This window comes from Pseudophryne corroboree, chromosome 11 (assembly GCF_028390025.1).
Source record: "Pseudophryne corroboree isolate aPseCor3 chromosome 11, aPseCor3.hap2, whole genome shotgun sequence".
NCBI lineage: Eukaryota > Metazoa > Chordata > Amphibia > Anura > Myobatrachidae > Pseudophryne > Pseudophryne corroboree.
The window spans coordinates 347,494,087-347,519,360 of NC_086454.1; the positions used below are offsets into that span (position 1 = coordinate 347,494,087).

General features: G+C 47.4%; 1 protein-coding gene across 2 annotated transcripts in view; it reads left to right on the top strand.

Moving 5' to 3' along the window:
* The window catches only part of CDH13 (cadherin 13), a 1,087,951-nt gene that overhangs the window by 160,451 nt on the left and 902,226 nt on the right, over nucleotides 1-25,274 (top strand). For both annotated transcript variants that reach the window (XM_063945965.1, XM_063945966.1), the window contains exon 2: nucleotides 25,040-25,151. In XM_063945965.1, the coding sequence (XP_063802035.1) occupies nucleotides 25,040-25,151 (112 nt within the window). The remainder of the gene's footprint in view (nucleotides 1-25,039; nucleotides 25,152-25,274) is intronic.

Here is a 25,274-nt window from a genome sequence, read left to right on the forward strand (position 1 = left end):
TTGTATGTTCTCCTCGTGTTTGCATGGGTTTCATCGGGGTACTCCATTTCCAACAATACAGGTGTGTCCTCCGTCATCTTGCAAACGAGTCGCAGAAAATGCAACTTGTTTGCTTCGAACAGTGTACATGCGAAAGTCCGTAGACACGTGCGTACACACCCGCTTCTATTGTTCACTCTAGCACCCTGCACCTTTCAAAATCTGTGCAGTTCCTCTTTCCTGCCAGGGGTGTCACTCTCTGCTGTGATGCTTCTCAGCACACTCTGATCTGTTACTCAGTGCTGTGATACAGCCCTGTGTGTGCTGAGAAGCACCAGAGCAGAGAGTGACACCCCAGGCAGGAAAGAGGAACTGCACAGGATTTGAAAGGTGCAGGGTGCTAGAATGAACACTACGCTTCCATAGGGAAGCATGGAGTGTACATACAATACAGCTAGTCGCGTCAGGCTGTGGGTGATAGCTGCCGCAATGCATACGTACCAGGCAAGCAGTTACTCGCAGGCTGACAGAGGACGCATCTCTACACAAGGGGTGGGCAGGTAGAATGTACAGTACCTGGGCCTCTCTGGGTACCCGGGCCTGACATAAAGGTGCAGCCAGGCCCACAAGACGGTGTGGCCATTCCCCACAGAGGGGCCAGATATTGCAATGAGGTGTGGTCACATCCCCACATATTTGGTCCCACCCCCTTGTGGGTAATCTGACTACATACCAGTCGATACTGTATATCGACCCTTTGATTGAACGGACAATATATCGGTAGTGGATCAGTGTGTGTGTACAGCCGATATGTCTGTGAATGACGTCGTTCCCTGACCTATCACTTCGGACCTGCAGCACAGCCGATATATCTTACAGATACTGTATATCTGGCTGTGTATACGGGCGTCCCATTGACTGCCCATACACTGCCTGCAGGCACTGACATCACAGCGCGGTGGGCAAACTGAAATGCTTGCCCAGTTCTGATGTCTGGGCCAATATATTGAGCGGCCAATCGGTTAAGTGTATATGCTCACCTGAACTGGGTGCTAGGTCGGCAAGGCGGATATATCTTCTAGGTGTGCACCCAGCCTTCCCGTGTCTGGCATTTCTCATTATCATTCTTAGGAAGGCTCGGCTGCTGCAACAGCTCAGGTCTAGAGAACATTGGGCCTGGTCCAATGGCCAAGACCAGATATGGGGAGAACAATGTTACATTTAGTAACATCCCGCAGACCAAAAACATCTCCCCATGTCCAGGTTTCAATGGCTGGATTTACTCCCATAGGGGCGTATTTATCAAATTAGATTTTTGTGGGGGTTCCTGCAAATATAAAGGCTTTCCTTGATTTACCATGGAGAGACTGCAGCAGATATGTTTGCGCTCTGCTGCTGTCCCTCCACTTCCGACGCAGAAGCCGGCCCCATAGTTTTCTATTGGGGGCTGTTGTGCTGCTGGATGTACAGTACCAAGCTCTGGAATGCCAGACATTCCCGGAGCTCGGCAGCTAGCTATTTTTGGATCTTACTTGCCTACTTTTGAAAAGTAATTTCTGCAAGATTATAGTTGGCTGCACGGAGCGCCGTAGTGGGGAAAATTGTCATGCTCTGGCCAAAGAGTGTGTTTAGCTCTACATATGGGCGTATCTATACTTAAATGCTTGCTGAAAGATATTTCTATATAACATTAGTAACAATATATTTTGACAAATTTTAACAGTGATAGTTACTAACATTGCTGCCTGCAATACAAGCAGTTGTGAGCTGGTCAGGGGGGGCCAGAGGATATGTGTAACATAAATATCTTCTTTGTTTAGTGTATTCCTGTGTATAGCTCACACTCAGCAGCTGTGTGGAGATCCCTGGAGCTGCAGGGAGACGAGAGATGAGGCAGCAGCAGCTCTACCTCGGTGCTACAGTCAGACACTGCTTTGCAGAGTTGGGGGCGGGGCAACAATACGGGCAGTAACGTTACACAGAAAGGAAGCCAATAGAGACATGCCTCTGAGTGTGGGGGCGGGTCTTGTGCACTGATGGACACTTGTATGAGTCATGTGACCAGGAAGTGCACTGTAGTCGGAGCTCAGTCAGCAGCAGCAAGAGAAGACACAGGCATGCATGTGGGAAACTCAATGGTGTAGTGAGGGGAGAGTTACAGTGAGTAGGGGGTGAGACACGTTCCCAGCATTCATACCCATCCCCATGTGTGCCTTCCCAGACATTCACCTTAAGCACTGGAGGCCTCTTCTGAAAAGCAGAATCTGGCCAGGCTGTCTTTGGTATGCAGGGGCTGGCTCGCAACTTTCAGCCTGGGGGGCAGACTCAAGCAAGTGGTACAGCTTTTCACTGGGAATGCAATGCAAAAATTAGAGATGAGCGCCGGAAATTTTTCGGGTTTTGTGTTTTGGTTTTGGGTTCGGTTCCGCGGCAGTGTTTTGGGTTCGACCGCGTTTTGGCAAAACCTCACCGAATTTTTTTTGTCGGATTCGGGTGTGTTTTGGATTCGGGTGTTTTTTTCAAAAAACCCTAAAAAACAGCTTAAATCATAGAATTTGGGGGTCATTTTGATCCCAAAGTATTATTAACCTCAAAAACCATAATTTACACTCATTTTCAGTCTATTCTGAATACCTCACACCTCACAATATTATTTTTAGTCCTAAAATTTGCACCGAGGTCGCTGTGTGAGTAAGATAAGCGACCCTAGTGGCCGACACAAACACCGGGCCCATCTAGGAGTGGCACTGCAGTGTCACGCAGGATGTCCCTTCCAAAAAACCCTCCCCAAACAGCACATGACGCAAAGAAAAAAAGAGGCGCAATGAGGTAGCTGACTGTGTGAGTAAGATAAGCGACCCTAGTGGCCGACACAAACACCGGGCCCATCTAGGAGTGGCACTGCAGTGTCACGCAGGATGTCCCTTCCAAAAAACCCTCCCCAAACAGCACATGACGCAAAGAAAAAAAGAGGCGCAATGAGGTAGCTGACTGTGTGAGTAAGATAAGCGACCCTAGTGGCCGACACAAACACCGGGCCCATCTAGGAGTGGCACTGCAGTGTCACGCAGGATGGCCCTTCCAAAAAACCCTCCCCAAACAGCACATGACGCAAAGAAAAATAAAAGAAAAAAGAGGTGCAAGATGGAATTGTCCTTGGGCCCTCCCACCCACCCTTATGTTGTATAAACAGGACATGCACACTTTAACCGACCCATCATTTCAGTGACAGGGTCTGCCACACGACTGTGACTGATATGACGGGTTGGTTTGGACCCCCCCCAAAAAAGAAGTAATTAATCTCTCCTTGCACAAACTGGCTCTACAGAGGCAAGATGTCCACCTCATCATCATCCTCCGATATATCACCGTGTACATCCCCCTCCTCACAGATTATCAATTCGTCCCCACTGGAATCCACCATCTCAGCTCCCTGTGTACTTTGTGGAGGCAATTGCTGCTGGTCAATGTCTCCGCGGAGGAATTGATTATAATTCATTTTAATGAACATCATCTTCTCCACATTTTCTGGATGTAACCTCGTACGCCGATTGCTGACAAGGTGAGCGGCGGCACTAAACACTCTTTCGGAGTACACACTTGTGGGAGGGCAACTTAGGTAGAATAAAGCCAGTTTGTGCAAGGGCCTCCAAATTGCCTCTTTTTCCTGCCAGTATAAGTACGGACTGTGTGACGTGCCTACTTGGATGCGGTCACTCATATAATCCTCCACCATTCTTTCAATGTTGAGAGAATCATATGCAGTGACAGTAGACGACATGTCCGTAATCGTTGTCAGGTCCTTCAGTCCGGACCAGATGTCAGCATCAGCAGTCGCTCCAGACTGCCCTGCATCACCCCCAGCGGGTGGGCTCGGAATTCTGAGCCTTTTCCTCGCACCCCCAGTTGCGGGAGAATGTGAAGGAGGAGATGTTGACAGGTCGCGTTCCGCTTGACTTGACAATTTTCTCACCAGCAGGTCTTTCAACCCCAGCAGACTTGTGTCTGCCGGAAAGAGAGATCCAAGGTAGGTTTTAAATCTAGGATCGAGCACGGTGGCCAAAATGTAGTGCTCTGATTTCAACAGATTGACCACCCGTGAATCCTTGTTAAGCGAATTAAGGGCTCCATCCACAAGTCCCACATGCCTAGCGGAATCGCTCCGTGTTAGCTCCTCCTTCAATGTCTCCAGCTTCTTCTGCAAAAGCCTGATGAGGGGAATGACCTGACTCAGGCTGGCAGTGTCTGAACTGACTTCACGTGTGGCAAGTTCAAAGGGCATCAGAACCTTGCACAACGTTGAAATCATTCTCCACTGCACTTGAGACAGGTGCATTCCACCTCCTATATCGTGCTCAATTGTATAGGCTTGAATGGCCTTTTGCTGCTCCTCCAACCTCTGAAGCATATAGAGGGTTGAATTCCACCTCGTTACCACTTCTTGCTTCAGATGATGGCAGGGCAGGTTCAGTAGTTTTTGGTGGTGCTCCAGTCTTCTGTACGTGGTGCCTGTACGCCGAAAGTGTCCCGCAATTCTTCTGGCCACCGACAGCATCTCTTGCACGCCCCTGTCGTTTTTTAAAAAATTCTGCACCACCAAATTCAAGGTATGTGCAAAACATGGGACGTGCTGGAATTTGCCCATATTTAATGCACACACAATATTGCTGGCGTTGTCCGATGCCACAAATCCACAGGAGAGTCCAATTGGGGTAAGCCATTCTGCGATGATCTTCCTCAGTTGCCGTAAGAGGTTTTTAGCTGTGTGCGTATTCTGGAAAGCGGTGATACAAAGCGTAGCCTGCCTAGGAAAGAGTTGGCGTTTGCGAGATGCTGCTACTGGTGCCGCCGCTGCTGTTCTTGCGGCGGGAGTCCATACATCTACCCAGTGGGCTGTCACAGTCATATAGTCCTGACCCTGCCCTGCTCCACTTGTCCACATGTCCGTGGTTAAGTGGACATTGGGTACAACTGCATTTTTTAGGACACTGGTGAGTCTTTTTCTGACGTCCGTGTACATTCTCGGTATCGCCTGCCTACAGAAGTGGAACCTAGATGGTATTTGGTAACGGGGGCACACTGCCTCAATAAATTGTCTAGTTCCCTGTGAACTAACGGCGGATACCGGACGCACGTCTAACACCAACATAGTTGTCAAGGCCTCAGTTATCCGCTTTGCAGCAGGATGACTGCTGTGATATTTCATCTTCCTCGCAAAGGACTGTTGGACAGTCAATTGCTTACTGGAAGTAGTACAAGTGGGCTTACGACTTCCCCTCTGGGATGACCATCGACTCCCAGCAGCAACAACAGCAGCGCCAGCAGCAGTAGGCGTTACACGCAAGGATGCATCGGAGGAATCCCAGGCAGGAGAGGACTCGTCAGAATTGCCAGTGACATGGCCTGCAGGACTATTGGCATTCCTGGGGAAGGAGGAAATTGACACTGAGGGAGTTGGTGGGGTGGTTTGCGTGAGCTTGGTTACAAGAGGAAGGGATTTACTGGTCAGTGGACTGCTTCCGCTGTCGCCCAAAGTTTTTGAACTTGTCACTGACTTATTATGAATGCGCTGCAGGTGACGTATAAGGGAGGATGTTCCGAGGTGGTTAACGTCCTTACCCCTACTTATTACAGCTTGACAAAGGGAACACACGGCTTGACAAATGTTGTCCGCATTTCTGGTGAAATACTTCCACACCGAAGAGCTGATTTTTTTGGTATTTTCACCAGGCATGTCAACGGCCATATTCCTCCCACGGACAACAGGTGTCTCCCCGGGTGCCTGACTTAAACAAACCACCTCACCATCAGAATCCTCCTGGTCAATTTCCTCCCCAGCGCCAGCAACACCCATATCCTCCTCATCCTGGTGTACTTCAACACTGACATCTTCAATCTGACTATCAGGAACTAGACTGCGGGTGCTCCTTCCAGCACTTGCAGGGGGCGTGCAAATGGTGGAAGGCGCATGCTCTTCACGTCCAGTGTTGGGAAGGTCAGGCATCGCAACCGACACAATTGGACTCTCCTTGTGGATTTGGGATTTCGAAGAACGCACAGTTCTTTGCGGTGCTTTTGCCAGCTTGAGTCTTTTCAGTTTTCTAGCGAGAGGCTGAGTGCTTCCATCCTCATGTGAAGCTGAACCACTAGCCATGAACATAGGCCAGGGCCTCAGCCGTTCCTTGCCACTCCGTGTGGTAAATGGCATATTGGCAAGTTTACGCTTCTCCTCCGACAATTTTATTTTAGGTTTTGGAGTCCTTTTTTTTACTGATATTTGGTGTTTTGGATTTGACATGCTCTGTACTATGACATTGGGCATCGGCCTTGGCAGACGACGTTGCTGGCATTTCATCGTCTCGGCCATGACTAGTGGCAGCAGCTTCAGCACGAGGTGGAAGTGGATCTTGATCTTTCCCTAATTTTGGAACCTCAACATTTTTGTTCTCCATATTTTAATAGGCACAACTAAAAGGCACCTCAGGTAAACAATGGAGATGGATGGATACTAGTATACAATTATGGATGGACTGCCGAGTGCCGACACAGAGGTAGCTACAGCCGTGGACTATTGTACTGTACTGTGTCTGCTGCTAATATAGACTGGATGATAATGAGATGTAGTATGTATGTATAAAGAAGAAAGAAAAAAAAACCACGGGTAGGTGGTATACAATTATGGATGGACTGCCGAGTGCCGACACAGAGGTAGCTACAGCCGTGGACTACCGTACTGTGTCTGCTGCTAATATAGACTGGTTGATAATGAGATGTAGTATGTATAAAGAAGAAAGAAAAAAAAAACCACGGGTAGGTGGTATACAATTATGGACGGACTGCCGAGTGCCGACACAGAGGTAGCTACAGCCGTGGACTACCGTACTGTGTCTGCTGCTAATATAGACTGGTTGATAATGAGATGTAGTATGTATAAAGAAGAAAGAAAAAAAAAACCACGGGTAGGTGGTATACAATTATGGACGGACTGCCGAGTGCCGACACAGAGGTAGCTACAGCCGTGGACTACCGTACTGTACTGTGTCTGCTGCTAATATAGACTGGATGATAATGAGATGTAGTATGTATAAAGAAGAAAGAAAAAAAAACCACGGGTAGGTGGTATACAATTATGGACGGACTGCCGAGTGCCGACACAGAGGTAGCTACAGCCGTGGACTACCGTACTGTACTGTGTCTGCTGCTAATATAGACTGGTTGATAAAGAGATGTAGTATGTATGTATAAAGAAGAAAGAAAAAAAAACCACGGGTAGGTGGTATACAATTATGGATGGACTGCTGAGTGCCGACACAGAGGTAGCTACAGCCGTGGACTACTGTACTGTGTCTGCTGCTAATATAGACTGGTTGATAAAGAGATGTAGTATGTATGTATAAAGAAGAAAGAAAAAAAAACCACGGGTAGGTGGTATACAATTATGGACGGACTGCCGAGTGCCGACACAGAGGTAGCTACAGCCGTGGACTACCGTACTGTACTGTGTCTGCTGCTAATATAGACTGGTTGATAAAGAGATGTAGTATGTATGTATAAAGAAGAAAGAAAAAAAAACCACGGGTAGGTGGTATACAATTATGGATGGACTGCCGAGTGCCGACACAGAGGTAGCTACAGCCGTGGACTACTGTACTGTGTCTGCTGCTAATATAGACTGGTTGATAAAGAGATGTAGTATGTATGTATAAAGAAGAAAGAAAAAAAAACCACGGGTAGGTGGTATACAATTATGGACGGACTGCCGAGTGCCGACACAGAGGTAGCTACAGCCGTGGACTACCGTACTGTACTGTGTCTGCTGCTAATATAGACTGGTTGATAAAGAGATGTAGTATGTATGTATAAAGAAGAAAGAAAAAAAAACCACGGGTAGGTGGTATACAATTATGGATGGACTGCCGAGTGCCGACACAGAGGTAGCTACAGCCGTGGACTACTGTACTGTGTCTGCTGCTAATATAGACTGGTTGATAAAGAGATGTAGTATGTATGTATAAAGAAGAAAGAAAAAAAAAACACGGGTAGGTGGTATACAATTATGGATGGACTGCCGAGTGCCGACACAGAGGTAGCTACAGCCGTGAACTACCGTACTGTGTCTGCTGCGACTGGATGATAAATAATGATATAAAAAATATATATATATCACTACTGCAGCCGGACAGGTATATATTATATAATGACGGACCTGCTGGACACTGTCTGTCAGCAGAATGAGTTTTTTATAGAATAAAAAAAAAAACACCACACAAGTCACACGACGAGTGTTTAACTTTTTCAGGCAATCACAATATAGTATACTACTAACTATACTGGTGGTCAGTGTGGTCAGGTCACTGGTCAGTCACACTGGCAGTGGCACTCCTGCAGCAAAAGTGTGCACTGTTTAATTTTAATAATATGTACTCCTGGCTCCTGCTATAACCTATAACTGGCACTGCTCCCCAGTCTCCCCCACAATTATAAGCTGTGTGAGCACAGTCAGATATATACATAGATGATGCAGCACACTGGGCTGAGCAGTGCACACAGATATGGTATGTGACTGAGTCACTGTGTATCGTTTTTTTCAGGCAGAGAACGGATTATATTAAATAAAACTGCACTGTCTGGTGGTCACTGTGGTCAGTCACTACTAAACTCTGCACTCTCTACAGTACTCCTAAGCTCCAGTAAATCAAGTGTCTCTGTCTCAAATCAATCTCACTCTCTCTCTTCTAATCTAAATGGAGAGGACGCCAGCCACGTCCTCTCCCTATCAATCTCAATGCACGTGTGAAAATGGCGGCGACGCGCGGCTCCTTATATAGAATCCGAGTCTCGCGAGAATCCGACAGCATCATGATGACGTTCGGGCGCGCTCGGGTTAACCGAGCAAGGCGGGAAGATCCGAGTCGCTCGGACCCGTGAAAAAAAACATGAAGTTCGGGCGGGTTCGGATTCCGAGGAACCGAACCCGCTCATCTCTAGCAAAAATGGCCGTGGAACACTTAAATTGCACTGGCCTGGGGAGCAGATGGCACCCTGCTTCCCCTGGCCAGCCAGCCCCTGTTGGTATGCAAGCGGGTGAAGCCTGTGGACCAGCAAATGTCTGCAAAGGGTAAAAAAAAGGATCCCTAGTCCAAGTGCTGGGTAAAATGTGGGTACTTTTCTGGGGATTTCAGGCAAAATTATTTTGCTACCCAAATAATGAGATGGAGTAAATGTTAGAGAGCAGAACACTCCAGGCACTAAGACCCAGAGTCAGCAGGAGGTGCAACCTCTGACCTGACACCAGTCTGTTTGTAAAGTGCCAGCACTAAGCTCCTCCAGGTGTTACCCTGTATCACTATGATAGCCACCGTTGCAAGAGTGTTTCCATAAGGGGTCCACACACACCAAGTTACATGGCACAAGATGAAGCCTGAATGGGGAGCTTGAAGCTTTTAAAAGAATTTCCCTCATTGTGGAAGCAATAATCTACTTTATAGTTAAAAACACATAAAAAATCCTGCAATATACATTATTACCCTGGTAATAACAACTGCAGATCGTTGAGTTTACAACCTGTTTATAGGCGACACATTAGGACTATTTTTATAGCTACTGAGCCCAATAAGACCTCTTAGACTTTGTACCAATCTTCATTATGCGTCGTCTTTAGAAACTGCAGAGAACACGGCTAGTTCCGAACGTTGCTTATTCCCCACTATACTTATATTTCCCACGAAACAGAACCACACCTACAAAGTGTCCACGACACTGCGTCTCTCCCTCGCTGCCGGCCTAGAGTAAAAGGTTTCATGTTTTTTTTATTTTCCTGAAAGTCATCGCTTATCAATCATACATAATAATTCATTCGCACTATTCTTATTACCTTGCCAGAAAGTCACAGTAGAAACTATTCAATCAAAACTTGATTATCCATGTAACCATTTTCCCTTGGGGGCTCCTAAATGTAAGTGGGGCCAAGACAAGTCAATACAATCTATTACGCTACGTTAAGGTTATTACGTTCTGAAGGCGGAGCTTTATTTTAACAAACGCGGGATCATTTTTCCAATTTTTGCTTTGTAATTTGGGAAGAGTGTAACATGGCCCCGTGAGAGAAAAGCATTTGCACCAGTCTCCGTTTAGGGTTTTCGATGTCTGTGACCCGCATTTGTCACCTTTCAGCCTCTTCATCTGCACATAGTACTTTTGGGGTGATTCAGATCTGATCTCTGGGCTGCCAACTTTGCAGTCCTGCGTTTAGATAGTCTCCGCCCCCATGGGGAGTGTAAATTCGCCATGCAAGTGTGCGATGCTATGTGTACGCCGAGCTGCTAAAATCCACTGTGTGCAGTCTCTGCGTAGCCCAGGACTTACTCCTCCAGTGCGATGAGAACCGGCTGATCGGGGCCGGAGCTGATGTCACCCCCCCCCCACCGGAAACGCTTTGGCACGCCTGCGTTTTTCTGGACACTCCCTGAAAACGCTCAGTTACCACCCACAAATGGCCTCTTCCTGTCGATCACCTTGCAAATGTCCGTGCGATCGGATTTTTCGCACCATCCCGTCACTGACCGGCGATGAAAACGCACAGCAGCGATCAGATCTGATTCACCCCCTTAGTCCACAGTGGGCCAGCCGTCGCTAGTGCAGATATAAATGCGATTATAACAAAGCGTTGGCGAATCGTCGTATCTTTCCGTTGCCATAATGTGCTGGGTATGCTGTATACTGTATCATTCAGCTGTGCAGAGGTCGTAGACTATATACGTTTCCCCGAGTCAGAAGTGCGATTCCGCGGCTGGCTCATGTAAGCCCGTGGTGTGACTATTAGTATGCATCAGGGCTGCATCTTGCGGCGTCATGCCAGACCGAGTACCCTTTTCTGCCGTCACGCTTGTGGTTTTTAGGCACATCTCATTAGGGTGTGAAGGAGTATTCTCTTTCACATCTGTCTCTGACGTGGAAGGGTTTTACAAATAATCTGCAGCCGGAGACCGTGTTAGCACATCTGAGTAGCTAATCGGAGAATTAGAACATTTGTAGGTTTAGAAACAACTGTAGACTGCCAGCAACACAACACAACATTAGAATACCAACAACACACACAACTGCTACAAAACTACCGTGGGCCTCATTTACTTGGGAAATTCAGCTTTGTTTTGCTGTGTGTGGGAAAGGCAGGGAATTTTGAGTTTTACATACATTGCGCTTGCAGCCCCCTCTGCGTGGTGGTGGGGTACAACTACAAGTACAGTAAATGTGGCACCGCCACTGGACCTGGGTCCGAGTTAGAGCAGATGTGTCTGTTAGCAAGTGAATATATTGCAGCAGTGGTATAGCTATAATGGGTCCAGGGTGTGCTGTACATATGATGGGGCCCACATTGCACACATTGCACCAGTGTTCTTCACTACTTACCTCTCCTGAGTCCAGCAGTGCAGCAAAAATCACTGGGAAAATGACACAGTGGCCATTTTCCTGGTGAAACACTGGTAAAATGGCCGCCTCACCATTTTCCTGGAGACCTGTGCATGCTACAGGATATAGATTAAAACACAGTGCCAGGATCTGCTCACTCGTGCCATCAGCTAGAGCAGTGTTTCCAAACCTAGGTCCTCAAGGCACACTAACAGTCCTGGTTTTAGTGCTATCCCTGCTTGAACACAGGTGGCTTAATTAGTACCTCAGTTACTTTGATTTAACCATCTGTGCTGAAGCCTGGATATCACTAAAACCTGCACTGTTGGTGTGCCTTGAGGACCACGGTTGGGAATGCCTGAGCTAGAGAGAAGAGGGCCCAGCAGGAGACTCTGCACGGAGACTCCTCTCTTAATATGGCCCTAACTCAGGGACGGGGAGGCAGGGGAGGCAGTGCCTCCCCTGTGATCAATTATTAAAATAATACAAAGAAGATACTTATGGCACATATTCTGTGTCATAAGTATCTTTTTTATTTAATTCTAATATTTTTTTTCCTTAAATGACTTTGGGAGGCACTGATAGCAGTGCCTCCCATAGATCATGGGAACGGGGACAGAGCGGGGGGCGGGGCCAAGCACTGGGCTGTAAAAGCCCATTGAAAAAGATAGGGAAAGCGGCACTGAAAAAAGTGCCTCGCTGACAGGGAAACCACCCCTATGTCAGTGAGGCACCTGTGATTGGACAGTGGATCCAGTGCTGGATCCGCTGTCCAATCACCCACATGCGGCGCTGGAGGCGGAAGTGGCGGCGGGTCCCGGTGCTGACTGCCTTTGCAACTAGCTGGGAGGCCGGGTACAGCAGCAGTGGCTCCTTCCTCCGCCGACTCCGTCCTCCCGCAGCAGCATAATAACCAGGTCGGTGACACACACACACTCACTCACACTCTTTCTTACTCTCTCTCTCCTTTTCCCCCTCCTGTGGATTACTTCAGGAACAAAGTTTGTAAGTATAATTTTCATTTTTACAGGTACCCCTATTGGATTCTACTGGACAAGTGGACGTGACCGGCGTGGGATGTAGGTAAGTATGTGTGAGTGTGTAAGTGTGTTTTAATAAATTTTTACTTTCAAGGTGTGTGTGTTGTGTTTTTATTTGGGTATTTTGTTGTTGTTGTAGAACTACAGGTACCAGTGGGCCCGTTATTTCCCCGCATGGTGATACTTGAGGTTCTCCAATAACTAGCAAGTGGGGGAGGCTTGCTGGGCTTTGTAGTTCCACAACAACAACAAAAATATTCTTTTTTTACACACTTATGGCTATCAGCCCGTCACCCACCGCCCAGGGGTGCTGGGGACTGCCTCGGGCTTCACCCCTGGCCCTTGGGTGCCTGGAGGGGGGGGGGACATCTTGATTTAAGGGTTCCCCAGTCCTCCAGGGAACCCCGGCCAGTGGTGACTAGTTGGGGGGGATAATGCCACAGCCGCAGGGACCTACATAAATGTGTCCCCCGGCTGTGGCATTATGTTCCTGGCTAGTGGAGCCCGGTGCTGGTTTTAAAAATACAGGGGACCCCTTCATCTTTTGTCCCCCGTATTTTTGGAACCAGGACCGGACTAAGAGCCCGGTGCTGGTTGTCTAAATATGGGGAACCCCTGTCAAATTGTTTTCCCAGTATTTAAACAATCCAGGACCGGCTCAAAGAGCCCGAGGCTGGTTATACTTAGGAGGGGGGACCTCACACATTTTTTTTTTATTTTTTTAACCCATTCAGACCCTTCTCCATTAAGTTAATGGAAGCCCTGGACAACAAAATTGCATTCATGTCCTCCTCCCACTCCTTTCCCAGTCCCAAACACTAATTTATTTATTTATTTTCTATAAAAATGTACAATATATCACAAGTATGATGAGCAGGCAGGCAGCGGGCATTGGCGGCATTGGACTGAGATGCAAATTAGTGGCAGAGGGCTGGGTCAGTTGATGGTGGGCGAGTGTGTAAGCCATTGGCGGTGGCAGCGGCTCAGTTGCGGTAGGGGTCATCGGCAGGATTCGGCGGACATTATGGCTGTAGTGCCTCACCAGCCACTGACCTCACCGCACGCCACTGGGCCCTGTGCTACAAGATTTCAACTCCTGGTGTAAATGAATGAATGATCCTTCATTCATACAAATGCATTCACACCCCATCTAGGGTGTATATGTTAGTACGTAGCCAATCAAAGCAGCTGTATCTGAGCTCCTGCATTTCCAAATCTCACTGAAATCAAGTAGTTTACCATTTGTGGGGCCTGAGCTTGACCTATATGGCAGGGCAGTAACTAGGGCTGGGCAAGCTGCGTTTTTATAGACTCACTGAACCCGAAGATCTCACCAATCTCTAATTTCGTTATAATAAACCTGGCCTAGATTCCCGGATTGTCTAAAAGCCTCACGAATTTCGGGGGCAGTCTACCGGACTCCCAACTCTTCCAGATCCACCCATTTGACCAACGAAAAGAGGCTTGAAGACACCATTTGCAGCAAATTGGGCAATGTGTCCTTGTTCGCATTTCGCTGCACAATGTCGCAAATTGCGGCAATATACAGTGGGGGACTTTTTTGACGCAATTCAAAGTGCCACCGTCCACCTTGGTCTCCCCTTCCAGTTATTCCATCTGCTTGTTTAACTTAACCATCGGCGTGCACGCTGGAATAGACAGCTTCCTTCCAATTTCTGATTACCCTCATTAATGGTGACAACTTCATTCTCCTAGCGCTACGTTAGTATATCATTACATTACATTATCAAAGCTTTTCATAGCCTTGTCTTGGGGATAATTGCACTTCTGACATTTTAATTAGTTTCAGCGTCCTACCCGTAGCAGGTAGCTGCCGATGGTTTTGCGGGTTCTGCAGCGGTGGTGTGATTGCTGCAATCAATCTAGGGCCGTGTCCTCATTTCCAACTTTGCAAGGTCAGTGGCGTCTCGGAGCACAATGCTTTTCCACTTCCACGGCATAAATCTTTCCCAGAATCTAAAAAATAATGGATGATAATTCTGTATCAAACGCAGGCACGGATGTGTATTGCTTACGTCTAAAGTAAACTGCTTCCTGTGACCTTTCGTGTACAATACTCCGTCTCGGTTAGATATTACTCATTGCGTGAAACTTCTTATCGAATAAAATAAAGTTTCTAAGGACGCCGGTTTTCCGAGCCTGCTTTGCTGTGCCGTGGTCTTATCTGACCTTATGCTACTGCCTTTTTTTATATTCAGGACCGACCATCACTCCGTCTTATGGCGATCAACTATTCTGGCATCGCCCATAAACTTGTTCTGAAGTTTTATAAACTGCAAGATGCAGATAGTGACCTTTATAATCACAGAATGCGATTAGATCTCTTTGGGGGCGGGGGATTAATTTGGTTTATCTGATTGGCGCGTGAACTGTATTTCGGTATATTAGTCACCCTGTGAAGGGCATGCACAAACACATGCAAACCTCACTGATGAATTAAACGTGAATTAACTCTAGGCATCCGGCTGCAGCAATGATTATTATTATTATTATCCTTTATTTATATGGCGCCACAAGGGTTCCGCAGCGCCCAATTACAGAATACATAAACAAATAATCAAACAGGAAAACAGCAACTTACAGTTGATGACAGTATAGGACAAGTACAGGGTAAATAAACATAGCTACATCAGCAGATGACACTGGAATAAGTATCAGGTGGCAGAAGACTGCTGGAGTTGATGCAGTTGAAGATTATTAAAGTAAGAAAGGATAAGCACATGAGGGAAGAGGGCCCTGCTCGTGAGAGCTTACATTCTAAAGGGGAGGGGTAGACAGACAGGGGTGACACAGATGGGGTACATAGAGAGCGTAGAACAGAGGGTTAGGATGAGATTTGGCTGGGTTTGGAGATGAAGTGGGTCTTGAGAGAGCATTTGAAGTTTTGTAGAGAGGTGGAGAGTCTGAGGTAGGGAATTCCAGAGAAGTGGTGCAGCACGTGAAAAATCTTGGAGGTAGGAGTGGGAGGAAGTAATCCGTAGGCAGGAGAGTCGGCGTGCATTAGCAGAGCGAAGAGGACGGGTGGGAGTGTAAAGGGAGATAAGGTCAGAGATGTAGATGGGAGAGGAGTGGGTGAGGGCTTTGTAAGCGAGTGTGAGAAGCTTGAAATGGATTCTGAAAGGGAAGGGGAGCCAGTGAAGGTCTAGTAAGAGAGGAGAGGTGGACGTAGTGCGTTTGGTGAGGAAGATGAGCCGGGCAGCAGCATTGAGGATAGATTGGAGTGGAGAGAGGTATTTGTCAGGAATGCCAGTCAGGAGCAGATTACAGTAGTCCAGTCTGGAGATGATTAGTGAGTGGATAAGAGTCTTAGTAGCATCCTGGGTCAGAAAGGGTCTGGCCCTGGAAATATTTTTTAGATGAAAATGGCAGGATTGTGAGAGGTGCTGAATGTGTGGTTTGAAGGAGAGGGAGGAGTCAAGGATTACTCCAAGACAGCGCACTTGGGGGCTAGAGGAGATAGTAGTGCCATCAATAGATAATGAGATTGTAGGAGGTGAGGTTATGCCGGAGGGAGGAAAGATGATCAGCTCTGTCTTAGACATGTTAAGTTTAATAAAGCGCTGGGACATCCAGGAAGAGGTAGCAGAGAGACAGTTGGAGATACGAGTGAGGAGAGCAGGGGAGAGGTCTGGGGAGGAAAGATAGATTTGGGTGTCATCAGCATAGAGATGATATTGGAAACCAAAAGAACTAATGAGCTTACCTAGTGAGGACGTATAGAGAGAGAAGAGAAGAGGACCAAGGACAGAACCTTGGGGTACCCCTACAGTTAGTGGAAGTGAGGGGACAGTGCCTGATGAGAGGGACAGATTGAGAAGGTGGGAAAGATGGGAACAAGCAGGAGAGAGGTAGCGGAGGAGGCGGGAGGGGATAGGGTCAAGTGGGGAGGTGGTGAGGGGACAGGAACGAATGAGGGCCATGACTTCCTCTCCAGATGCATGGCAGAAAGATGTCAGAGTAGGTGCGAGGGATGGGGAGGGTTGGTAAGGGATGGGAGAAGGCTGGTTAATGATGGTCTGGTGTGATATGATGTCCTGACGTATGGAGTCAATTTTGGATGTGAAGTAAGTGGCAAAGTCAAGAGCAGAGAGTGAGGAAGGGAGACGAGGTGGAGGTGGGCAGAGGAGTGAGTTGAGAGTGGCAAAGAGGCGCCGGGGGTTGGAAGACTGGGAGGAGATGAGGTTCTTGAACTTGAAGTATGACTGTTTAGCAAGAGAAAGGGCAGCACTGAAGGATGAGAGCATAAGTTTGAAATGGAGGAAGTCTGCCTTAGAGCGTGATTTCCTCCAGTGTCGCTCAGCAGTACGTGAGCATTTTTGCAGATATCTGGTGCATTTGGTGTCCAGGGTTGAGGTGTTAATTTTCGAGGGTGAATAGTGGTTGGTGGAGCAACAGAGTCAAGAGCAGAAGTAAGGGATGCATTGTATGTGGAAGTGGCTTGTTCAGGGCATGAGAGAGAGAGAATAGGAGAGAGAAGTGAGTCAAACAGGGAGGGAAGGAATGTGGTGTCAATAGCCTCAATGTTACGCTTAGTGATGGTAGCCTTAGGAGGTAGAGGTGGGGAAGTCGAGAGAGACAGGTTAAAGGAAAGCAGTTGGTGGTCAGAGAGGGGAAATGGGGAGTTGGAAATATCAGAAATATCACAGCGGTGAGTGAAGACCAGATCCAGTGAGCTCCCATTCACATGGGAGGGTGAGGAGGTCCACTGGGAGAGACCAAGTGAAGAGGTGAGGTTAAGGAGTTTAGAGGCAGGGGATTGTGTGGGGATGTCAATAGGGATGTTGAAATTGCCTAGGATAATGGAGGGAATGTCAGAAGAGAGGAAGTGAGGAAGCCAGGAAGCAAAGTTGTCGATGAATTTGGAAGCAATGCCAGGGGGGCGGTAAATGACAGCTACTCTTATATTATGGTTATACGGATTTAAAGGGTGGCGGTGATAGGGCACATACAGTACCCGTTACCTGTGTCTAACTGGGTGTTGGGGAACTGCAAGTCTCAGCATGGCCTGCCAAACAATGGCTATGTTATACTCTAGGGGTGGGATGTTTTAAAGTAGAAAAGGACCTAAAACAGCAGCTTTGGGAAGTTTACTGCAATATATGTACAGTACAGTATACGGATCCCCAAATGTATTAAGAGGTCTGCAATAGATATTGGAGATGTCTGCAGTCCCTATAGCATTCTACGGGGCTGTGTTGTGCCCTTATGTATCAAGCTCTGTAGTGTAGCTTTGCAGAGGTTTGTGACTGCTGGCCAATGGCCTCGATAGATGGTGTTGGCTGTAGAAATGATAGATGGTGTTGGCTGTAGAAGTCTACTGGTTTATTTGCAGAAAAATCCATGGATACAGGGAATTATACACTTCTTGTCTATGTTAGCTATTTATTATTATTATTATTATTATTATTATTATTATTATTTATTACCAGTTATTTTTATAGCGCACACATATTCCGCAGCGCTTTACAGAGAATTGCCCATTCACATCAGTCCCTGCCCCAATGGAGCTTACAATCTATATTCCCGAACAAATGTACACGCACACACGTTCACACTAGGGTTAATTTTGTTGGGAGCCAATTAACCTACCAGTATATTTTTGGATTGTGGGAGGAAATCGGAGTACCCGGAGGAAACCCACGCAAGTACGGGGAGAATATACAAACTCCACACAGTTAGCCATGGTGGGAATGGAACCCATGACCTCAGTGCTGTGAGGCAGTAATGCTAATCATTACACCCAGGGGCGGATTGGGAACAAAAAGCGGCCCTGGAAAAATTAGTACTAGTGGCCCCACATGGGCAGCACCAGAGGTGTAAGGTCTAGCCATGGGCCATGGCAGCAGCACCCTCCCCCCAAGACTTTCCAGATAGTAGGCATGTCCAGCATCAAGGGGGAAGTTAAAAAGGAAATAAAATTAAATATTATGAGCACATTATATGATACACCTTTAGAATTTAGGAAACTATATAATTCTTTAGAAAGATATATTTTCTTGCTTATTACACCAACTACGTATCCCAATCACTATTCATTCATTCTTATATGTCAGCCAAGCAGGCAGACAGAGCATACACTAGATCATCTTCAATCATAGGCTAAGTGGCAAAGAAATTTTCATATAAGCAAATTATTTTGCATCTTATTCATTATGTCTATAAATAGGACCACATGTCCTCAAACAAAACAGGCCCCGCGGGTGCGTCGGCCCACCGGGAATCTTCCCTGTGAGCCCTATGGCCAATCCGCCTCTGATTACACCATCCGCTCTGCCCTACTACTGCATATAAATGCTTCCACACTGGTAGAATCCTGCGTTAGGCCTATTTAGGGTACATTAGTGACGTGGCTCCACAGTTTTGCAGATGGTTAGCATCTAAACATGCAGAAATGGGATAAACTAGCCCCGCCTCTGATCTGCCCAAACCCCGCCCCAATCCAGGCTCAGCCCATTTTACCATAAAATCCACCCCTTTTCTTTCCTGGCAAAATCTGGAGTGTAGTAGAAAACAAACGTTCCCCAGTCTCTCTGCAGGAGGGGGATCGGCAGACAGCTGCTGTCTCAGCAAGGTATGACTTGCACCAGTTCAGAATCTGCATTCAGGTCTTTCCATTGCCAGAAGATATCTAGTCCCCAAAACTAACAAGATAGAACGTTTTCTTTAAACATTTCAGTAAATTTTAATTTCATAGAAGGGCAGGAGAGTACTAAGCCTTGACATGTGATCAAGTGGAGAGAGGTTAAGGTCCTCATTCCGAGTTGACCGCTAGCTGCCGTTGTTCGCTGCGTAGCGATCATTTAAAAAAACGGCAAAACTGCGCATGCATATGCACGGCAGTGCGCACGGGCTGCGTACGGGTACAAAGAGCATCGTAGTTTTGCACAGGTTCTAGCCACACTTTCAGTCGCACCGGCGAATGCAGGGAGATTGTCCGGAAGTGGGAGTTTCTGGGTGGCAACTGACCGTTTTAAGGGAGTGTTTGGAAAAACGCAGGCGTGGCCGGTCGGGTATCTGATGTCATTCGTCGCAGCAATCATCGCACAGAATAAGTAACTACAGGGCTGGTCCTGTTCTGCACAAATTGTGTTTGCTGCCGCTCGGCTGCACAGGCGTTCGCACTCCTGCAAAGCGAAAATACGTGGGCGGCGACTATGCGTTTGCACGGCTGCTAGAAGTCGCTAGCGAGCGAACAACTTGGAATGAAGGCCAAAGTACCAGCCAATCAGCTCCTAAATGCCAGGCTGTGTTTGAAAAGTGACAGTTGGGAGCGGATTGGCTGGCACTTTATCTCTTTCCACTTTCTCTCTCTGCAAAGGTTAGTACATCTGTCCCAACTGAATGTAAATGGATTATTTTTAATGACCGATATTTTCTTCTTTTTTTTTCTATGCGTTGGTTTAAATATCCCTATATGCAGAGGCGGAACTACCGCCAGTGCAACCAGTGCGTTGCACTGGGGCCCGCCACTGTCTAGGGGCCCAAAGCATGTAATGGGGAATCTGCTTGCCGCAATGTGTAAAAAGGGGGAATCTGCCTGCCGCAATGTGTAAAAAGGGGGAATCTGCCTGCCGCAATGTGTAAAAAGGGGGGGAATCTGCCTGCCGCAATGTGTAAAAAGGGGGAATCTGCCTGCCGCAATGTGTAAAAAGGGGGAATCTGCCTGCTGCAATGTGTAAAAAGGGGGAATCTGCCTGCCGCAATGTGTAAAAAGGGGGAATCTGCCTGCCGCAATGTGTAAAAAGGGGGAATCTGCTTGCCGCAATGTGTAAAAAGGGGGAATCTGCCTGCCGCAGTGTGTAAAAAGGGGGAATCTGTCTGCCGCAATGTGTAAAAAGGGGGAATCTGCCTGCCGCAATGTGTAAAAAGGGGGATGCTGTCTGCCGTAATGTGTAACAAGGGCGCGCTGTCTGCCGTAATGTGTAACAAGGGCGCGCTGTCTGCCGTAATGTGTAAAAAGGGGATGCTGTCTGCCGTTATGTGTAAAAAGGGCACGCTGTCTGCCGCTATGTGTAACAAGGGCACGCTGTCTGCCGTTATGTGTAAAAAGGGTAGGCTGTCTGCCGCTATGTTTAACAAGGGCACACTGTCTGCCGCTATGTGTAACAAGGGAACGCTGTCTGCCGCTATGTGTAACAAGGGAACGCTGTCTGCTGTTATGTGTAAAAAGAAGACGCTGTCTGCCGTTATGTGTAAAAAGGGCATGCTGTCTGCCGTTATGTGTAAAAAGTGTACGCTGTCTGCCGCTATGTGTAACAAGGGCACGCTGTCTGCCGTTATGTGTAAAAAGGGTACGCTGTCTGCCGCTATGTTTAACAAGGGCACGCTGTCTGCCGTTATTTGTAAAAAGTGTACGCTGTCTGCCGCTATGTGTAACAAGGGCACGCTATTTGCTGTTATGTGTAAAAAGGGGACGCTGTCTGCTGTTATGTGTAAAAAGGGGACGCTGTCTGCCGTTATGTGTAAAAAGTGCACGCTGTCTGCCGCTATGTGTAAAAAGGGCACGCTGTCTGCCGTTATGTGTAAAAAGGGGGACGCTGTCTGCCGTAATGTGTAAAAAGGGGACGCTGTCTGCCGTTATGTGTAAAAAGGGCACGCTGTCTGCCGCTATGTGTAACAAGGGCACGCTGTCTGCCGTTATGTGTAAAAAGGGTAGGCTGTCTGCCGCTATGTTTAACAAGGGCACGCTGTCTGCCGCTATGTGTAACAAGGGAACGCTGTCTGCCGCTATGTGTAACAAGGGAACGCTGTCTGCTGTTATGTGTAAAAAGGGGACTCTGTCTGCCGCTATGTTTAACAAGGGCACGCTGTCTGCCGTTATTTGTAAAAAGTGTACGCTGTCTGCCGCTATGTGTAACAAGGGCACGCTGTTTGCTGTTATGTGTAAAAAGGGGACGCTGTCTGCTGTTATGTGTAAAAAGGGGACGCTGTCTGCCGTTATGTGTAAAAAGTGCACGCTGTCTGCCGCTATGTGTAAAAAGGGCACGCTGTCTGCCGTTATGTGTAAAAAGGGGGACGCTGTCTGCCGTAATGTGTAAAAAAGGGACGCTGTCTGCCGTTATGTGTAAAAAGGGCACGCTGTCTGCCGCTATGTGTAACAAGGGCACGCTGTCTGCCGTTATGTGTAAAAAGGGTAGGCTGTCTGCCGCTATGTTTAACAAGGGCACGCTGTCTGCCGCTATGTGTAACAAGGGAACGCTTTCTGCCGCTATGTGTAACAAGGGAACGCTGTCTGCTGTTATGTGTAAAAAGGGGACGCTGTCTGCCGTTATGTGTAAAAAGGGCATGCTGTCTGCCGTTATGTGTAAAAAGTGTACGCTGTCTGCCGCTATGTGTAACAAGGGCACGCTGTCTGCCGTCATCATGTGTAAAAAGGGTACGCTGTCTGCCGCTATGTTTAACAAGGGCACGCTGTCTGCCGTTATTTGTAAAAAGTGTACGCTGTCTGCCGCTATGTGTAACAAGGGCACGCTGTTTGCTGTTATGTGTAAAAAGGGGACGCTGTCTGCTGTTATGTGTAAAAAGGGGACGCTGTCTGCCGTTATGTGTAAAAAGTGCACGCTGTCTGCCGCTATGTGTAAAAAGGGCACGCTGTCTGCCGTTATGTGTAAAAAGGGGGACGCTGTCTGCCGTAATGTGTAAAAAGGGGACGCTGTCTGCTGTAATGTGTAAAAAGAGGAATCTGTCCGCCGTAAGGTGTAAAAGGGTCTCTACCTGGTGTAGTGGTGCTACTGTGCGGCGTAATTTGAGTAATGGAGACTACTGTGCACCGTTTTATGAATTGGTATTATTTTGTGGCCAGACCCCTTCCCAACGAAGCCACACCACTATGTATTTTTGCGCGTGCCTACGGCGCGCACTGCCCCTGTTTTGCATGCAGGGGTGGGGCTCCGATGCCGTTTCTTACACACAGTGCTAAAATGTCTAGTTACGGCACTGTTGCTAGGTATCCATTTCTCTGGCCCTAAGCAGGTCCCCCTCACCAGATCCTCTCCAGGGGTGAGGGGGTGGACTTGGATGGGATGGGGGGCCCGAAGAATTTTGTCGCACCTGGGCCCACCGCTCGCTAGTTCCGCCACTGCCTGTATGTAAATGTCCTAAGGGGCAATATTTATCATATTACGCACTTTTAAATACTAACTCTCACTGCCGCTGTTTATATACTGTAGTTCCTGAGCAGCGTATACAGTACACTTGACAGTGTCACTTATCTGGAGAACAACCTGCATTTTAAACTGTTTTGTACGGCGGACAGCACGGCCCTCAGTTCAGTGTGTCGCAGTGTCGCCGATTTGCAGCTGTACCCTGCTCTGTAAATGGAAAGCATTTTCAGCGTGTGGCTTTTCTTCACGCCATTGTGATACAGCGAGGTCGTTTATTGTACAGAAAGCGGCACCCCGCTGCCTCTGCTTACAGTATTCCTGTGCCAGCTCCTGGGGGGGGCAGGTTCAATTTCAGGCCTGTATGCGAGCGGTATACAAGGCATAAACAGCCGAAGCCATTTTTCTAGTCTTCCTGAGAAATCACACGCATTAACAAGAACGCTATATGTGAACACTCCGCGCACACAGCTGCAAAATGCATTCTCGTTACAAATGTCAATAGGCGCCCGATTAAAATCCGCGGCTCTAAATTTGAGGCTCCAGTCTGCTTGCAGCAGCTGCGTTAAAGGGGCGCCATTAGTGTTTGTCATTTGTTTAAACATGATTTAAATAATTATTTTATTTTCAAAGTATTTAGTTTTTGTTGAATATGAAACCTCAAGCACGATTATACTCGCCTCTTTTGCAATTAAACATAATGACCGTTTGTCTGACACCCACAGATTATTATGTTTGTTGCTATGTATTTTCGACAAGGTTATGAATATGTAACGTAGACCTGCGCCGGCTTGCATTGTAATTAGAGCAGCGACATACCTTGTTGCAGTGTGGACTAGTTCCGACATCCCATAAAAACACAGACATATGAGATTGAAGCTCTTATCTATCTGCAAGACCTTGGCTAAAAATAACTGTGCTTTCCTTATGAATATTATGGGGATGTTTCTAGATACATATGGGCATATGCATCAAAGCTTATAGAGTGATAAAGTGGAGAGCGATAAAGGGGTCTATTTACTTAGGCTTGGATGGAGATGAAGTGGCTGGAGATAACTTACCAGCCAATCAGCCACTAACTGTCATGTTACAGGCTGTGTTTGAAAAATGAGAGGAGCTGGTTGGTTGGTACTTTATCTCTCTCCACTTGATACATACTTACGTAATGGGCAGGAGACTCCCGAAAAATTGGGTGGTGCTCTTGGGAGCCCAGAAGAGTGGTCAAGCCTCCCAGAGCTGGACCACTGCCCTCCACCCACTCCTCATTGAATAATGTGGGTGTGGCCACAATGATGCAGCCACACTCGCATACCGCCCCTATTTCAAGCCACGCCCACTGCACCAGCTCCTGGCGCTGCATTTGCCTTCTATGGGGTATATTCAATTGAGGTCGGATCCATTCCGACATGCATTTGTCGGAATGGATCCGAAAAGGGCTATTTAATGCCCATCTCAATTCGACTTTAAAAAAGTCGAATTGAGGTGAGGGACCGGAGAGGGGGGAGACCAGCAGGGAGACGGGGGGCAGCAGTGCTGCAGGAGGATGTGGCGCAGCCGCCGGACCTCACGGCAGCGTCCACCCAGCTCCAGCAAGCGGGAATCTGCAGCTATACCGCCGATTCACGTACTATTCGACAAGTCCAATTCCCCAACTTGTCCAATAAAAAAGCTGGGGACTGGATAGGTCGGAACCTGAAAAAGTCGAAAACTGCCGTCTTTTCGACAAGACGACAGTTTCGACCTTAATTGAATATACCCCTAAGACTTGATCTTTCTCTAAGCTTTGATACAGTACATATGCCCCATAACGATGTAGGCACAGGGGTATTCGCCATGCGGCTGTGGAACTACACATCCCAGCATGCCCTGACACAGTTTTCCTATTAGGGCAAAGCTAAAAGTGTGGCAGGGCATGCTGCGATGTGTAGTTCCACAGCAGCAGGTGGGTCGCACGTTGAATAGCTCTGATGTAGGGCTTCCCCGCAGTATTATAAATAGACTACGTAAAGGGTTTGCACGATACACAGAAGTACAATCCTTGCCCTCACCCTCTGATTATATACACTCGGGTATCTGTTGCGGATTCAGTCATCATTTTGGAAATTTGTCAGCTGAAGCTCAGGGAGAACGTCTGATGATAGATCATTGCACGCGTTCCGTGGCAATTACCAGCAGCTTCCGCTGAATAGAACATTAACCTATATCCCAACAATAGCAGTGGGGATAAAAAAAAACGCAATTCTGCTTATAAAGCAGACGGAGAAATCTCCTCTCTATGGATAGGGAAACCTTTGATATCTCCTTAAATTCAGAAAAAGCGATTATATCTAAAACCCGTAGTGTTCCTTTATTGTAACGACTGAAGAAACATATACTGTAGGAGGTTTGTATTTGGCAGGTTCCTAGAAAACTGCAATTCCTGCTGTCTGCACAAATCTATCCAATTCCTCAAGAGTTTAATGCTGAAACATTTCCCTTTGTTTCCCGCAGGTTCTGGCTTTCGCCGTTGCAAGAGATTACGACTGCACCCCAGGATTCCAGCAGAAGATTTTCTACATTGAGCAGCCAGTGGAGTTTTTGGTGGACCAGCTCGTTCTGAATGGTAGGGAGTCCTAATCTTTCCTCTATGAGGCTTCTTTCTGGATAGTGTTTTGTGAGACTTGCAGTTGTGCAGAGGTTGAACAATTGACCTACTTTTTATAGTAATTTGTAGTCATGGCAGGGA